Below are 19,513 nucleotides of genomic sequence, written 5' to 3'. Positions count from 1 at the left end.
TTTCATGTATCATCTGAAATTTCATAGTATGATTTTTTGAATTAACGTCCGAGTTTAGTAAGTGAAAGAAATTTGTTATTGTTGTAGGGTGAAAGGAACACCTATTTACACTTTATGACCTCGTGTCAGAACTTATTGACACCCTATTCTGTACCATTTGGAATACGAAATTCGAACACTTATCCTTATCGGAAAACGCAAATTAATGAAAAAAGTTACTTAGATTTTATGGGACGCATTAAATAAATTTCAACATTTTGACAAATGGTGTTTCCTGTCGAAGAAGTGTTCCTTCGACCCTATGTAATTTTTAACAGGCAGATAGAGCAATAATTAAATTGAATAGTAAAAAGCAAACATAATAGATAGATAATTGAAATAGAAATTATAAAATTATAATTCATAAAAATAGTGAAATATTGTTTGTAAAAAGTTGAAGTTTTCCTTAACCGATTAAGGCAATTTTGCTTTCATAAATGGATTTATGATTCTGAAACAGATTTGGACTTATCAAACGATAATGAGCCTAAATTATCATTAAATTTGTAAAATTTGAAACTCAATTTCGGTATATCCAGAAATATACCGAAACTTGTTTTTAAACTACCCTTAAAAAGCCTAAAACAAAAAATATTAAAATTCTAATTGCGAGTATGAAAAAGAAAGGTAAGACGTAGGCAACGTAGTACCAATTTATATCATACGATATTTTATCCCGATATTACAATATTTACAATATTTTACTTCGAACTTTAAATAAAATAAAATTTTGATCATAATACTACACAATAATTAAGCATATGTTCATTAAAAGTTGTTATAATAAGTTGTTAAAGGATTCTTTTAGATATAGTCCTTGGTGTTATTTCGTTAAAATGTAAAAAAAGAGACAAGAAAGAACTGACTTTAAGAAACTGAGATTGGAAGAAAATTTGTAGAGTCTTCTCTATTAGACACTTTAATAATTGACTTTGTGTTCAATTTTGTTAAAATATTGGACACTTTTGGAAATAGATAATATGCCTCATACCCCCCTTGACGACGTGCCAAATGCATAAATTGTCCATTAAGTGGCATTCGCGAGAGAACAGCGACTTCTTCGAGTCATCACCATCAATTGAAAGTCAATTTGCATATAAAAGTTCCCTCATGAATTGTAATCAGCTGCTGGGGAGGTTTCTACTGAAGAAGAGACCGAACTGAAGAGAAAAATATCACCAATGATTTATCCATTAAAAATTTTTCACCAACACCAAGTGGAGTCCTCAATAAATTTTCAACGTTGAAAATGGTTTTCTGGACCGAAAGAGGAAAAACCTTATTATCTTCTCTTTAATGCGCCAAAGAATCAAATTATCGTGAGGTTTTGTCTTTTTCTTTGCCAATTGTTCTTATCCTCGGGACTTTCTTTGGAATTTTTCTTATGGGGAAAATTTGTGAGAAAAAGTCATGTCAAGGGGAATGATTTTGGCCAGAAAAGGACGCTCTATAGGAAGAGATAACACACCAAACCGATCACATATTCATGAGACGCCTCGCCTCCAATTACTCTCGTCAACGCGTCCCAATTACGGCTACAGATGCTGAGGATGAAGAGTCTCCTATGGCATCGACCTCATGCACCACTTCTTATCAATTTGCCACCCAAACTCCCCCATATAGGAACACACAAAAAATCTATCTGTCACCGTGCTTTTCGCGATCGCACGTAATGCATATGAATGTGTCGCTTTTGTATGCATAAAGTGGAATTTTTATTATTTATTCCTAGCTACATGTTTCGAGATATCCTTGGGTGGGAAAAAGAACGTGTCTTTTTTGCCACATTTCCACCCACAAGACTTCGAGGAAAGTGTTATGGAACGACTGACATTTGTTTTCTCTTCAGTTTTTTTCCTAAAAGATTTATTTGAAGTCTTAAATTCGCTATATGTTCCAGAATTGCGGTTTACGGAAAAGTGCTTGGGCTCATTGGGGGTTGAAGAGTCTTCAAATAAGACTGTTTTATTACAAATCGGAAATAAGATACAGCGAATGCAGCTTTTTGATATTAGTTCTTTTTAATAACATTCTGCTGGAGTCATAAGGAGGTAGTAAAAGATGATCTTTACTCAAAAAATTTTTTCTTCTCTAACTTATTTTGTAGAAACCTATAAGTATATTATGATTAGGGTAAAGTGCCTTAAAGGCGACCGGTAGTCACTTTATTTATATTTGCTACAATATTTAGCGCATGGTCCAAAATTAGTAGGACAATTATTTTACAAATAATAAAAATCAGTGACAATTTCAAAAAAATTGGCCACAAAGTACTTAAAAATTAAATAAATAATTCAACTGACCGAGTTGTGGGCACTTTACCTTATGGAATACTTAAAACCTGCTGTTATCACTTTTTAATTTGACACTTACATATATATATTAAATGGCACGTTGACAATCGACTCTAGGACTCTACAAGTACTTAAATTGACATTATTAATTATATAATAGGGGAGACCGGGGCAGAATTAGCCACGTATAGTATTAGATAGTGGTATCTTATAGTTTGCCTGTGACGAAATATTGAGGAAACCACTCTTTATTCTAAATTCATTGAAATATATATCAGCCTCATACAAACATTTTTTGTACGAATTATACGCAATTAAAAATCCCATTTGGTGGCTAGTTCTACCTCGGTCTCCCCTTTTTGTTTTTTTTTATAAATCAATTTGTACAAACGAAAAACATTTTGATTTTACTGAAAAAGCTACTTCTATAATAGGTTTTATTAGTCTTAGAATTATGACCTTTACGGTGTTATTACACTTGCACATTAAAATTTTAATGTGATTCACATTAATTGTCGCTTCTGAGTGTGCAAATATGTTGTTTGTGTCTTTGAGTCACTTAATATTTGGGGTTTTTCCATTTATTGATAAAGAAGTGGACTTGGTCTGCAAAAGTAAGTTTAAATTTACCTAAAGCATAAATATTTTTCACATTAAAAAATTAAAGAGAAAATCGCATAATTTTTTCGCATTAATGCAATAAATCAATTTATATCAAATTTTGCGGGCCAAGTCTACCTTTTTATCAACAAATAGATCAAATTTTGAATATAAAATGAATCAAACACACAAATTACACATTTGGACTCTCATCAGCGACAATTAATGTGAATCATATTAAAATTTTAATGTGCAAGTGTGGTAACACAGTTACGCACTAAAGAAATTTATGTCCATATTGAAAAAAATTGCTTACGCTTGTGCAGAGAAAACTGTTAAATATAAACATAAATGTCCGTAGTGTGTAGAGGCCATTGAGGGTCTCTTATAAATTTTTACAGTGATCTTTCTGTCTTTATCACAAAAGAGCCTTTTGTTGTGATTAAAGTGTAGCTGAAGCTTTTGGCTCAATCTTTACCCCATCTTCTAATACACCCAGAGTCATTTTTATTTATTTCCATTTCACCACACCATAAACATCCCCATATTTCCCCAGATATGCATGAATATGTGTAGCTGAAACTGGTGAATGTTTTATTTGAACTGCCACATACCAATTTTTTCACCATCCCTTGCTCCTTGATTCCTCCAAACGTCTCGCCACCCCGTCTCAATGTTCTCCATGGGAAAAAGTCGCGTTCATGAAGAGGCATTTTTTTTCAGCAAGACCTCTCCTTGCAGATTTTGTCTTGTATGTTCTTTTTGCAAAAATGAAAATGTCGTTCGGAATGAGATACGACACGCTTGGGTGGAACACGTTCTTCATAATAATCCAATGGGAAAGTTCGCCAGGGGTACGGGTGGCTGGAATAGTGGGTGGAAAATGCCTGCTGAAAGTGTGGATAATTTTTCTCCAGAACACATTCACGAATGGCAGAAAATGGTGTGGGAGTTTAATTTAAAATTGTGTCCACAGAGAAATGTGAATTGAGAAATTAATAATTCACAAGTGAATTTTAAGAACTTTCATATAATGAGAAATAGTCTCGATAAATAAAAGAAAAACAGATAATAATAAAAAAAGCATTGAACGCAACATTTCATATTAAAAGTGCATACTAAACTATAAAAAAAAAGAATAATAGAAAAAATAGACTAAAAAGGGCTTCCCGAGCTTCAGACTAAAGGTTAGCCTAACTCCTGAATACATCAAAATCTTAAATAACAAGCAATATCATTTTTCCTCGATGTCTAATGGATCAGTTGCCCTTAATATACAATACATAAGTTGAAATTGTGACCTGTGGATAGTTTTTTTGTATTAAAAATTCCTGGAGAAATCTGGCAGTAAGCAGAGATGTATCACTTTGCTCCTTCCTCATTATCATACATACAATTGACATCTGATTCAATTGCAATTTGATCTATTTATGACCTCCAACATCCTAAATGAAACAGTCTCATAAATGAAACGTTCAGCTAAAGGAACTATCGTGAATCAATCTCGCGTTCGAGTACCCTTTTAGACGCTATGATTTTTTTTTATTAAAAATTAAAGCCGTTCTTTTACAGAAGACTGTAAAGGCCTTTACCTTTATACACCAGGAACAATTTAAAAAAGAAAACGGCGAAAATGCTTTTTCTAATGAAAACTTTCTCCTATCATTGTAGGCAGCAATATCATTTTTTAAAGGCAATTATTGAAGAAAAATACTTCTAGTGTGTAGACGCCATAAATAAGCTTTAGCGTACTTAGTTTTACGAGAAATAAGACTGATGATCCCATACCGGCATAAAGAAAAAAGTTAGGCATAAGGAGAAGTGGGGCACTTTTGAATTGGGGCGGCTTTGAAATTGGGCTTTTTCTCATTTTTTTTTGAATGGAACGGAGCCTTAGGGTAAATGTCCTAATTCAAAACCATTTCCAAACGCTTTAACTTTGACAGAAGATTCAACACACTACGTTCATATTTTTTCTGAAGAGAATTACATAAATTTGCTCCTTGACTCTTCTAGAATGTTACTGTTTAGTGAAAATTCTTTAGATATAATTTGAAAATTTTTTAAATACAAAAAAAATACGCAAGCGTAAAATGCTTCAATTGGAAACATATTAATCCAAATGGAGACAAGGGAAAGTTTCTAATTGGAGACAAACAGTGTAACTGAAACCGCTACGAAAGGCATCCAAAACCTTGTTAATTTGCTCTTGAGTGCAGGATTTGTTCTTATTTCTGGTCTTTTCACCTTTCCCATCTAAACCAATAAGAAAATCTCACCAAAAAATCATATTTCCGAGGTTTCCTATTGAAGCATTTGCAGACACTTCAGAAAAACCCTTTTTGTTCAAGAAATAGGTAATTATTTCATTTCAAAACTTCACGTACCGTTAAAACTAAGGATTATCATTAAATTTAACTAAACTTAGCCGGAAATATGACATAAATGTTAAACAAAACGAATAAACAACAGCCACCTCATTGTGTTTTTCATTGGAAAACATGGTCGATCGATGAAAAATTCGATGGTGAAAAGGTACACTTTTAATTTTTCTGAGAAATTAACAAATTAAAATTTGTTATTATGAATGGATTTTCGCTTTATTTGGGGCAAAATTTACTAAATAATGAAACTGTGGTATAGAAAATATATAAATATAACAATTTAGTACTATATTTATCATGAAAACAATGACGTTTCTATTTGGAGTAACGAAAAATTTCCATTTAGAGTAGGTTTTGAATTAGCTTAATTTGCCCTACTGCGATATTATTTAGCTCGATAGATCATTTATGAAGCTAAATTACATCATAAGATATGACTTAGCTTCATTTAAAATTACCCAAAATATATCCTTTGCTTTTTCTATTCCTTAAAAATTCTTAATTTCAAGACTTTTCCAAAATTATATTAAATTAAATTTGTTTTTTTTTTTAGAATTTTTGAGTTGTACAGGTTGGTTATTCCATATTCAGAATAGTTTTCAATCATCTTTTCTTACGGTGAAAGGTTTATATGATCGTATTGTCAATCAATTTAACCCATTTTGTGTTCGCTGGTGAAGTTTTTAAATCCCAAATACGATTTCGTTCCAATTGAATAAAGTAAATCATTTCTAAACATTTTTCCAATACAAACTTAATCATTTTAAGTATATACGATTCATCAAAATTGCTCCAAAAAGAATGTGCATTTATTGTAGTTTTGTAAGCTCTTTATTCATCTCTGAATATATTTCTTATAGAAAGACATTATGATTGTTTTGTTGAGATCGTTTTTGGGATCTTTCGAATCTATATATTTTTGTGGAGTCTTTTGTTGTCCATCGACACTTCTATTGTCACCTTTTCAGTTGAAAGGTGGTTTTTTAGAAGAAAATTTTCCACTATAGTGTTAGCATAGTTTCGAAAAGACACCGATGAATAATCTTAGGGTAGCGAAATGACATTCACTGCTTCATTTTTTATCTGGGGGAAGGCTCTTGTGCACAACTTCTGAATCCGCCTAGTCGTTAGTCTTCGACATCTCCTGCAAACCCCAAAATGATAGTTGGTTTGGGGAAAAGTGGAATATTTTTGTGCATTTTCACACCAAATGTCGTGTGAATGGAAACATCGTGGTTGATGGAAAAGAATTCTCGATGGATTTCACGCATCGAATGATAGGGGTTTGTTCCTCTGGAAGATCATTTCGAATAGACTTATGTATGCAGAGAGACAATCATTTGTCATTCCTCCAACCACCCAACAGCCACACATTTTTCTCCCACACAGTTTGTGTGCCATGAGTCCCCATCCCCAGTTTGATTGAAAGTTTCTCCATTCCATTTAACATGAGCAGAATTTTCTTAATTGCGCACAAATTCCAACGAGAAATTCCCTCTCATCTCACCAGAAAAATTGGTTATAGTATTTAATTATCAAGAACAGCAATTTCCATCAAAAACTCCACCGAGGAAGTTTTCTTGAGATACTCGCAGAAAACACCGGAATGATTAATTTTCCACGCGCTCTCCAGTCCTTCTCATTCCATTTGATGGGAAAGATCCACTTAATTTAATCAAAATATCCCCATTCATGTGATGCTTCTGCCTCTGGTGTGTCCATGGCTTTGGGGAAAATTCGAACAACTTTCCCATAGATGTGCCCCCTCCATGGTAATTCACTTAAATTTTTAATAACATTCCAAAAATTGCTTCATCAATCTATCCTTGGGCGTTCTATATTACTTTCTTAGGTTTGAATAAGAAAATAACTTCTGTTTGTGAAATTGTCACTGAAAATATTTTTGAGAGAACATTTTTTTTAAAGAAGTAATCAACGAAGGTTATTCTAATTGTATTTGAAAAAAAAATCATTTCGTACTAGGTAAGATTCTTATTCATTTTAATTTCGTGATAATAAATTGGATTAGGGAGGCCAAAAGCTCAAGGGCTCAAATCTTACAAAACTTGAAATACTATATGTTCGGTTCTTTTTGTTTGAGCTTTATCTGAGACCTGAGCTATAAGTTCAAAAATTAGCTGCCCTATCTCTAGTTCCAATTGACGTTTTGACCAAAACCATGATAACTTGGGATAAGCGGTTGAAAATGATGATGATGGTGATGATGATGATTGCTTTCAGATGAAAGTTCAAATAGTCGCTATTTGTTAAATTTAGGGTAAGTGTGCTAAATTTCTGCATAGTTGCATGAAAGTGCCAAAGTCTCAAGTTTTAAATGTAATATTTTTAATACAAATTGATTTTTTTATTCTTTCTTAAGGAGTGTTGCTTGGAACCTTGTAGCCCTTATTTTCTCTAAAATCATTCTTAATACATTTTAAAATGAATAAAAATGTAGATTTAGCTTTGGTGGCCTATTTAGACCACCTTGATTCTCATAGTGCCTTGCCGAATCTCTTGAATATGCAAAAATTTAAAAAAAAATCATGGAAATTCGAGGAACTAAAAAAGTGGCTGAAATTGCAAGCCGACCGGAATTGCAAGTCGGCCGGAATTTGGTGCACTTACCCTATTTACTAACTCACTTATTTAAACTTATTTTTCTTAAACTTTCTATTATTCAATTCAATTCGATCAAATTTTGCTGTGTTGTAGCCTAGGCCGAGATAGTTAAAAAAAATTAGTGTGATTTTCCTGTTGTTTCAAGAAACAGAAATATGAGGATACTGTATAAATGAGCAGTAAAAAGTTAAAATTGACCAGTAACAAAAACAAAATAAACCAGTGATATTATCGTCCCAATTTTGCCAAAGGGAAAATAAAGTCCTTTTCATTCTATCTGCAACAATTTTAAATGTTAAATATATAAATTAGACTTATTTTTCTAAAGATTTAAGATGTTTACTGACCATAATTAGATATTTAACTGCTTATTTTTAATTTTTTACTGCCCATTTTGATTTTTTTACTGATCGTTTGTTCTTTATCAAATATCAGGGGTCAAAGTTTATTAAATTCGAAATGTCATATCTCCGGTTCCATTTGACCGAATTTGTTGACACAGGGAGCAAATAAAATATCTCACATAGTAGTATAACTTGTTAAGGTAAAAGAAGTATATATCGTCCATGCATCTTTTATCGGCTAGCTTGCAGACGATATCGACCACCAAGATAAAATGAATATTTAAAAATGATTTAGTGTGTTTTACCAATTATCTGATGCAAAATATATTACGTTTGTTTATATTTAATCTTCTGAATTAAGTTTTTCGTCGAATTTATAAGAAAATATAATTATTCATCTAATAATTTATTGAATCACTGTATCGATGTCTTAATAAAAAATCAGCCATTTCTCAAATTCTTATGATTTTATACTAGAATTTTAGTGACACAAAATAAGGAAATGATTTACGCATCTGTCTGAATCAAAAAATACTACTCAATTACTCTTATTGATTCGCCGATACCTGCTCGACTCTCGGCTGATATCTTCTTCATCTGAACTTATATGGCCGATGCAATACGCACGGTGCATGATGGTTGCAATTTTACCATTTTTTTTTACTAATTTCTATAAAAATTAAGAAATCAAATGTAGAGATATAGATAAATGGAATATTAGAGTTCCAATTGGCACATTTAAAAATGCCAAAAATTGCTTTAGAGCCTTTATTTTAAGCAAATTATGGAGCATTTTTCTTAACTGGCCGAAACATACTTCCTTTACCTTATAGCATTTAAACTTCGTGAGACTAATGCCAGTGGAATTACTATTAAACAACCATTTTTTATGTAATATTCATAACCTAAATTATCTCGACTTCCGATAAACCGATTTCGTTTCAATTTTAACAATTTAAAATTGGAAAAAATTTGAACTGAACAATTTATTGAACTCAGTCAAAAAATTGTATTTTTTTTAATTATCTTGAAAATCTGATGAACTCAATACAAAATGTTTTGAAGATAAATTAAATGAATTTTAAAGTTGTAATAACGAATTGCAAATATAATAGCTCCTTGTAGTTAACATTAATTCTTCCAGAATGTCATTAGCTAAAGATGTTTGCATTTTTTAGACAATTATTATATTACTATGTTACACATAGATACTTGATTTCAGTACTTACCTTATTAGTCTTTTAAAATGATATATTCGTATTATATGAAAACAAAATGCACTGTTAGTCCAAGTTTTTGATTTCACTTTTAAAATTGGATCCATAAAGAATTATATGATCGAAATAATAGAAAACACATAATTATTTTTATTTTATAAATAAATACTTGAAACTTCGTATACATGTAAGCGAGAAGAATAGAGGTAGGTCTTGCTCACACTAGCGGAATGTCAAACAAATGTTTAGAAAATAAGAGTAAATTGTGGATTATAAAGAAATACTGTAGATGCGGGTGATTTTGCACTCCAACAGTGACGTTGCACTCCGTTTTCCGTAAGATTTTCTTTAATTTTAGCACTTAAGGATGATCTTTATTGAACGAACATAAAGTAAGATAAGGTAATTTGGAATCATGTTTAATTTGGTACTTTTAGAGATTTCAACAGTTTTAGATGGCAAAAAAAAACAACGAAGAAGTACACTCCAATGTAAAGTTTTGTACTTATTCATGGTTTTCTTTTTCTCTTCGAGAATTAGAGAATCAAAGAAAATAAGCAGAGGAAATCTGAAAATCACAAAATAGACGTGATTCCGAATTACCTCATCTTATCCTAATGTATATGATCGAAGAAAACCATCCTAAAAGGCTAGAATTAAAGAAAAGCTTACGAAAAGCAGGGATGCAAAGTCTACCGCAACAACGGTACATAAAATTCCAACGCTGCAGAAAATTTTTCGAAAGCACCAAGGACCCAACCAATAAAACACAAGAGGTTATTTTAATTTTTTTACACAAGATGCGCATTTAATGCTTCTGGTTTTCCAAATAAAAAGAAAAAGACTATACAGAAATAATGTTGTGTAAGTGTAATAATGCAAATGTACAGAGAGGTATTTATTATACAATAATTATGTATGATGTTCTTCTTCCTCCTACACAGTTATGGTTTCAAAATATTTCTTCAATTTATTTTTTTTATCCCATTTTCACATTTTTTCTAAGATTATTTGCTTTTTTTTTGTAAGAAATCTCTTGATCTTCTTTTGTTTATTTTCAATCGCAAAATGGGGTGGTTTGTCAATAAATTTGAGCACGTTTAAATATCTGGTTTCTCGGTTTTTTTCTTAGTATTTTCAAATAACAAAAATATGGGATTTGTTTTTGAAAAGTTAAATATTTGGACTAATAAGCAAAACAGGATGAAAAGAATAATCTTTACTCAACGATATTTTTTTTAATATTTATTTTTTGTATATTTATTCTTCATTAAAATATTTATTTTATTTTTAAATAAGGTCCTGTCTTAATTTATTCAATTATTTTCCTCAAGTTTCTTCTTCATCTTTCGTATACATGGTTAAGGCGAATAATGGATAAACCATTTTGACGACAGCCAAAACGTCATATCAAATTTAAGGATATTTTTCGTTTTCAATTTTGCCGAATTAATATTATGTGGAAGTGGAACTCAAGGTAATTTTTTTCAGGGGGTTTTTCCGAAGAAAATAAAATTCGCTGAAAGGACGAGCTTTTTTTTTTACTTGAATTTCCGTTTTGGGGAAATATTTACCATAGTTTTTCGTATCAACAATGTTTAAGCTGTACTGCCAGCTGATAAATCCATACAAGATTAACTATTAGAATCTGCAATTAGAATAAAAAATTATCCAAAAAGGTCATTTCACAATTTATTGATTCACTTTCAGGTGCAAAAGTGAGTATATTTTAATCGTATACTGAGTTGGATGATTAGGCGTGTCGATAAGAGGCTGCTTATTATCATTTTCTTGAGTTTCTTACATTGTTCTTTCTCCCAATATTCTTTTCCATTTGTGTGATTCCATCTATTTACCCTTCTTCACTATTATAATTCTCTTTTTTTTATACAGTATAGTACTACAAACACCCTGTAGAACTTGATTTATTTTGGGATTTTTTCTTCAATTTTGTCTCTTCCATTTTTTTTTTTTTTTTGAAAAAGAAACTGATAAGAAAACTCAGTGGAAGTTTTACATTATTTTTTTTTGGTCAATTGTTAGCCCTTCCTTCCACTTCCATGCTGCGTGTTTCAGTATCTTTCAATAAAAAATTCAATATGTAAAGCAAAAATATATGTATATATTATTTTTTCCATCTCTTTTAAATAGAAATCCATTGTAATTTATTTAATGTATTTTCTTTATTTCATTAATGTAGCAAAAAGCTCTAATTTTTCATTTATCCTCATTTTTTTTTAAAAACTTTTAATCGTCCTTCAAAATTACGTATATCGAGTTGAATATAATTTTTTTTACCTTCCATTATCTCTCTCAGTTATTTATTTTTATTTTACTGAAAAAAATCAAAAATCTAAAAAAAATGTGAAGAATGAAAAATAAATACAGAAAAGTAAGTCACAACCAATATTCTTTTCTTTTGTCAGACATTTTTGAAAATATAAAAACAATTTTGAAAAAAATATGTAAAAGAAAAAATTTAACCTGTGTTGGAGTTCACTGAAGTCTATGTTTCATTGTTAATGATATTCTTCTGCACCATTTCCTGAAGACATCCTCTTAAATCTTGATCCCTTTTGCCATCTCCAATTGGCAGCAGATTATTCTCTTTCATTTTTATTTTCATCCGGGAATATTAGACAACGAGTGCTAATGCTAAATTTTATGCCATGTATAGTGTTTTCTGGATTTCTGTTTCATTTTTTCTTTACCTAAAAATGTTGCATCTTCGTCAATTTCGTCTTCATTTTAATGCTTACATCATTTTATTACACAAACGGAGCCAAAGTTCAATGGAGAGACTATATAAATTCTAATTTCTTCATTTTTCATTTTTAAATATCATTTTTCTTTATTGTTGATGATGATTTAATTTTTTTCTAAAACTGTTCAGTTTTTTTTTCTTTAAATAATCAATACTTTTAGTTTGATATATTTCTTTTTTTCAGGTATTTAATATTCTAGAATTCTGCTTTTTTAACTGGTTTGATGGCTCGTTTTTATTCATTTTTTTTAAATAAACGTGAGTATGTGTTTTGTACAGAAGTTTATCTCCTTTTTCTCTCTATTTCGGTTTGAGTTGTTTTTTTTTGCAAGTTTGCATCTAAAAATTTTGGGATAGTACGGAAAAAGAATTTAATTTTATTCAATGATTGTAATAATAATAATAATTAATAATAATAATAATATACACAATAATAATAGTTTACGTTATTTGCAAGATAGTTTATAATTACAGTTGTTTTCTCCTCATTTTCTTTTAAATGTAATATACTCCTTATTACTTTTTCCAAATATTACTATTTAACTTACAATTATTATTTATATTACTTCTTTCATCTTGAAATTCCTATTTATAAGTAATGACATTATCCGGTCAGTCGGTATTGCCACTGCATTCTTTAGCAGTTAACATCCATCTTGTTGCGTAGATTTCTTCACTGTCCTTTAATGTTTCCTCTGGTTACCGCACCAATATCAGTGGAAATCCTTGTTTTGTTTTGTTTTTTTTTGGTGGTTTGTTAGGAGAAATTCACTAAGGTCTGCTGATTGTGGGCGTTGATCTACGTTTCCAAATCGTCAAAGTATCCTCTCGTTCAATGACCAGCATTTAAGATTCACTATTTTTTATATACCATTGTTTTTTTTCTTTTAATTTATACTTGTTTTTTTACAGTACTGTATTTCCTTTTTTTAAATATATTAATGCTAATTTTTTCATTTGTTTTTTTTTTACTGATTTTTAGAAAAACACTCCACTGATATTTATACGACTTTTATATTAATATCCTATAATGCTCTTTCGCTATATCCTAAATCATTTTCTTTTATTCCACTCTCTCATAGTTTTTATCAGTTGCTGCATGTGATCGTTTTATTTATAGTAATTTTGCTAGGTATTTTTTTTCTTTTACTATCATTTATATTTCATCTCTTTTTTTCTCTCTCTATACTTAAAAAATTAATCACTGTAGTTTTTCCATATTTTCTTGCTTTTTTTTTCCTTAAAACTTGTTCTTCTGAGTTCATTACTCGAAGCGTCAATGTCTTACTCCAGTGTCTTCGGTTGGAACACAGTTTCTATCACTGCCTCTCCACCACATTTTCACTATGATTTGTACATGACACGACACTCTTAACACTTTACATTTTGTACAAATAAATCACATTTTTACCCATTTATTTCATTTAGTTATATTTTAAGATCGATTTTTAGAGGAGAATGATTTTTAAATGTCTCCCACTTTCTTTCACTCCAGTCAAAATGTGAAGGTCGTTGTTTCATCTCTACTGTTTTATTTTAATTTTTTGTTTTAAAGGTGTTATGTTTGGGTTTAGCCTCGACGCAGACTTTCCGAAAATTTTCTTGTGGCTTCGTAGAAGAATTTTGATGATCTGCGTCGAGTGAACGACTTAATAAAATTGATTGCACCGATTTGATCCTTCCACGAATTCGTTCCTGGCTTTAAGGTTTGGTGGTAACGTGGCTTATCCGCCAAAGGTCATCTCACTGGGATTACTGAGAACTTGACTAATGTGCAGAGTCTTGGATGACACACTGAAATGACAATAACTTTTCACATTAATTTCATTTGGTCCTTCGACCCAATTGCTCATATAAGAGCAATCTTACCTGATTTACTATGTGGTGCGCATTACAAGTGATGGCCATAGTACTCGGCAGGTGGGTAGTGCGCGTAGCCTTGGTGGAAGGCTGGATCCCCAGGCGGACGATGCATCATCTGTGCCTGACCATCCATCCAGCCCATGGCTTCGGGTCCGTATGCCGCCGATGGACCTGCATGTGGCGGGAAAACTAATTAGGGAGGTCATGTCATGTTCTTTCGCGCCCCTAGGACTACCCCCCAAATATCAGGGTATCCTTCACAGTATCCATATGTCGCAAGTACACGTGGAGACTGTGCGAATGTGACTTTTGACTGGAGTCTGCAACGACATTGTCTTACCAAACCCAGACACATTCGGAGGCGCACACAGTGGATAGGGTCGCAATATCAATTAGGAAATTATAACTAATGGTAATGAGGGCTCAGTGGGTGAGAGATTTGGTGGGATGAAATGTCGCTTACATCTCGCACATGGTCAGAGTTGATCACTTTAAGACTTTCAAGCTAGATGAGATTGGTTTAGTATAGGACTTGATACTTAATGTACAAACATAGTGATTTGTTTCTAATTCCATTGAATTCGACTATACTGAACCATGCCTTAAACACACATACAACTTAAGCCGAGAGACGGCTTACCCTAATTATAATCAAAATAGTGATAAATTTGCATTTTCATAAGTTTCTGACAAATCCATCTCTCGGCTTAAGTCATAAGTGTCTACGGCATTACACCTGGGTTAAAGATCAATTAAAACATAATTTAATTTTTCAAGGAATTAGTTACTCAAAAATGTTCTAATACAGGAATCATTGATTTCTGATCAATGACTTCTTTACGAATTATTCAAGAAAGACTGCTAGGCTGTTTTAAAACTTGGTAAGTCATAAAGCAATAAACTTTATGTCTTACCTAATAAAAATATGAATCTTCATATGAACTAAAATTTTCATATTAGTTTTCATAAACTAATATGAAAATATTATCTTTAAGACCACCATTCGATAAGAAATTGATGTAAAAGAGGTAGTCCTTTAACTGACTAAAATCTAAAGATTTAACGAACTTGGTAGTTAAAACCCCTATAACACCAATATTAATCGAAATCACTTACATACCGTATGAGATGTTTTTCTTAGATTGATCTCTAATTGTAGAACTAAGATCTCTGATTCGAAACCTAATACTTAGTAATAGGTTATTTGCCCTTTAATATGATTATAAAGTCTTAAAGATCTTTACTGGTTAAGAGGTCTAAGTATAGAGGACAGCCATTAAATTTCGAAACTAAAGACTTCACAAAATGGAACATTACATATGAAAATACATTGGTGACCTTTATCTGGTATCGTGGGTATCCTAAACCGAATTCCTAGTTAATCTTCTATCTTCACACTAACCAGCTCTGATTATACTTTAACTGGTGGATTTCATCTACTACCTGCAAATTTTCCACCATAGAGAGGAGAACATTCATTGCCATAAGGGTTGTAGCGGCATATACAGGAGGAATGGGTGAGACATTTCAGTGGAGTGCAAGTCATATTAAATGGTGAAACGCGAAATAATTAAAACAGTGCCATAGTGGAAAATGTGTTCATCAAGAAATTAGCCAAATACCTCTCGGTGCTCTTGCGCACCATTTCAAGTCGTCTCAACCATTTTGCACATTAAAAGCCATATTACGATTCGTTCGCTCCACCATCGCTCCTCACGTTCATAAACTACCCCAGCCATACATTGGGGCTACCATCCCGTGCAAACACGGAGGCATCCAGGGGTGGTGTTGATTTTTTTTTGCCTGCCTAGCTGTTGTTGCTCTTTGGATGAATACGAACTAGAGGTATATGAGGGGTGGTAGGATGGCGATGTGTACGATACATATGGAAGCGGTGTATGCCGTTTAAATTAAACATTTCATCCCGAGAGTTACCCGTTTTCGTTTCAATATTACATGCGATATATCAAATGTATATACGGGAGAGAGAAAAGCTCCATTTTCCCTCACACCCTCACTTGCCTGTCCCTGAAGCTCTCTAACTTTGGGTGCCTTTTCTCTCCATGTGCGCGCCACCTTTTCCGAATAGAGGGGGTGGGTTATAATGGCAATATGTGTATGCTGTGCATGTGTTTCCCAGAGAGAGAAACAGAGCGAGATGATATGAGGGAAGGTTACCGAGGTGAGGGGGATTGGGGAAGGAAAAAGAAAACCGGGGGATATGAACGACGGGTTTTCATTTCCCTCCAAAAACACTCCCCCCATATCGCCCCAAAACCATGACTGGGTTTTCGGGTGGCGGGGGGGGGGGTGGCTGGAAGAGAAGAGAGACTGTGCGACCAAACCCAGAGGAACTCATATGTGTGGGTTGGAAGGAAATGGAATTCAGGCTCTAGATATGGTTTGAAGGGAGGATTTTTGGGGTTTTCTCCATCACTATATATGGTGTATGTAATTTTGCCCATTTCTCGACGCCAATCCCAAATTATGTGATTCCACCCAGATAGACCGGCCCACCACCCATCCAATATGAATGAAAAATTGTGAAAAATGCGACTTTATGCCCATCTAAGGCATCCCTCACCAGTCCACCCATCCTTCCATCATCCCTTCCAAGATACCCCATCATATGCAAAAAGGCAATATTTAGCCATGAGAAAATATCCTACCCTAATTTATTTATTATTGCAAAACTTTATACTAGCAACCAAATATTTATTTTACCATGAGATATGTAATGAGATTTTTTTTTCATTCCATCCATACATACCCCCCAATACCTCACACAAGTTGCTTGTTCTTTCGCGAAATTGCCAACATATTCAATTTTTGCGTATATGCTGGAAGCTATTTGGAAGTGTGGGTACAGAAGAAAAAAGTTTATCGTTTACCCATTACAATGGTGAAACATGCAAAGATGGAGCACATAAATTTCTCACTCATGGATATAAATTTCCAAATATATGCATCGTCCTGGGAGAAGATGCTATATGGTACAAGAAATCATTCCCCTTATATCGGCTCTAAGACCAAAACTCTTTCAGAGTTTCAATACTCAGCATACAAGACGATGGTGGGGCTCTTTTGGAATTGGCATCCGTTTTGTATGTGCGAGGATCTGATGAGATGTTCCGGATCGCATTTCCGCATTTCCGATGAATGGAATTATGTATTTGAGTGTCTTCTTTGGGGAGTATGTACCAAAGGAGATTTCACCGTCTTTCCTTATCTCAATAAGTTGCCGCCTTGTATGGGTGGCATGATAATCGCTTCCGAAAGTACCCCATTTGAATATCCATCAATTTGATTTGTTTCCCTTACGGGGATCCATGCAAAAAGTCGCTGTAGAATTCTCAAGTGAGAATTGTAGCGAGAATTACGCGATAGACACTTCAATTGAATTCATTTCGAAAGACTTGACATGCCTAGGATATACTGGGTTATACATCTATTGGAACATAAAAACACCAGGGTTAATAATTCCAAAATGAAGGACATAAATTCTCCTTTTTAAATACCATGAGAGATAAATCTGTGACGTTATAGAAAACAAATCAAGGGCTTTAAGAAATCTTTAGAAAACTTTGACATCTAGAGAATCCAGAAATGTTCTTTTTTCTTTTAAAAAAATATTTTTTTATATTTCTTTTTTTATAGTATATCTTGAACTTTTATTCAAAATTATGTTACACATTTTTCCAGAATGTTCATAGATAATGAGATTTAGAGGCCGAACGGTTAGTGATTTCGGTCTTTAGGCGAGCCCTTATATATTCAAGCTTCGCAAATTAGTTTCAATTTTTCGAACATGTGCTAGACATTCTTTCCGTACAGAAGTAGATCTTGAAAAATTTGAAAATCTATTTGAAGATCCAAAAAGAGACTTTCTTACTTCTTAACACTTACGCAAGGTGGCTGAAGTTACATCCTGTTCGAATTTCGAAGTGCTCAAGTGTCAAAATGTGACGGTCTTCACACTGTTGTGAGGAAAAAAACAGAACAACGACGTTTACTGTTCTTACCCCAGTATTTAATCACTCCATAATCACTGAGTAACTCTTTTGCCAGGTTTTTAGTGTGATATTTGATAAATTTTCACCACCTTGTTCGAAAATTTAGTATGAAAATTCGAAATTGAATTTGAATTCTTCGAACATCAACAACTTTTTGTGCAAATAGAGTTCCATTTACCATTCACCCAAGACACTATTGGAGAATCAAAATCTACTTCTGTTTGGGCTCATTGCATAGTTTGATTTTTTTTTTAATACTCACTAATAGCCTTTGTCCTTTCTGCCTGTTTTTCAAAGTTAAAAATTCAATTTATTTGGATTTGGATTTATTTCGAATAACGACAAATCGATTTGACCCTTTTATTTTTATTTTATCGAAATAGTAAGTAAAGACAAAGTACTAAAAACGTCTCGTCGAATAATGCTCGAAACTTGTAATTTAAATACCATGCCCTATGGCTTTATTTATTCACTCAAAAAATATACAAGAAACTTCTAAGAAAACAGCATCAAACTCACGAGTTCACGTCTTTTGTAAAGTGTTTTTTTTCGCATGTTCATTGTTCAATAAACAATTGCCTTAAATTCAAAGATTGATTGTCCCCTCAAGAGAATATTGGGAAGTGCAGTAGTGACTTTTGAAATGTGCCATGTGATTTACGACGTCGTAACGTCGCTAAGGAGCGCTTTTCTAATTGAATTTTTATTTGGCGTATCGAATTGTGAAACATTTTCAAATGTGGATTTATGTACCAATAGAAGGCACCTTTTGAAGTGACCGCAAAATTAGCCACTCTCCATGGAGAGGTGCAACCAAACTCCAGGAACTGAGGATTAATGCATAAGACACGAGACATTTGCATGAATGACGTGGATATACTTCTTTTGTCTTCTGTTTGGACACATAATCTCAGGAGAAAGGTGTTGTTCGTCGAGAAGTAAATATATTGAAGAGGAATAAGAAGATTGGGGTGAGAAAAGAACTGTGAAAAAAATCCAATTAAATACATCCCATTAACCAAATTCACTGTCTATTCTCTCCCTTTTTGGCTATGTCCCTTTTGGGTGCATTTTGGATGGTGTTAGTTGGTAATTTGAGGTGGTAGAAAGCTGTAGGAAATAGGTATAAATCCTAATTTCTTGATCATCCCCAGTGCAAACAAGTCGCCATTTTAATTTCTTCTCCCCCACAGTATCCATTATTGGCAACTCTTAATGGCCGTTAACGCAATCATTTCCACATATCCCACCCATCTCCATAGAGTCCTATATATATATAGACCGGTACAAGAGCCAATCAATGGGATTTATGTATTATTCAGGACCGTAAAGGAGGAAAATCTCTCGTTCTCATCTCTGGTCGACGATTCGAT

The 19,513-nt window shown here is 32.8% G+C and overlaps 1 protein-coding gene across 1 annotated transcript in view; it reads right to left on the bottom strand.

Moving 5' to 3' along the window:
• Positions 1-10,545: 10,545 nt before the first annotated feature.
• The window catches only part of LOC129809986 (homeobox protein homothorax-like), a 153,160-nt gene continuing 144,192 nt past the window's right edge, over positions 10,546-19,513 (bottom strand). The window contains exons 7-8 of the mRNA XM_055860209.1: positions 14,134-14,316; positions 10,546-14,058 (exon numbers count right to left, since the gene is read on the bottom strand). Of these exons, the coding sequence (XP_055716184.1) occupies positions 14,156-14,316 (161 nt within the window). The 3' untranslated portion in view covers positions 10,546-14,058; positions 14,134-14,155. The remainder of the gene's footprint in view (positions 14,059-14,133; positions 14,317-19,513) is intronic.

The sequence above is a fragment of the Phlebotomus papatasi genome, chromosome 1 (assembly GCF_024763615.1).
Source record: "Phlebotomus papatasi isolate M1 chromosome 1, Ppap_2.1, whole genome shotgun sequence".
NCBI classification, from domain to species: domain Eukaryota; kingdom Metazoa; phylum Arthropoda; class Insecta; order Diptera; family Psychodidae; genus Phlebotomus; species Phlebotomus papatasi.
The sequence above is the reverse complement of the archived record's forward strand: the minus strand, read 5'-3'. Positions and strand labels throughout refer to the sequence as shown.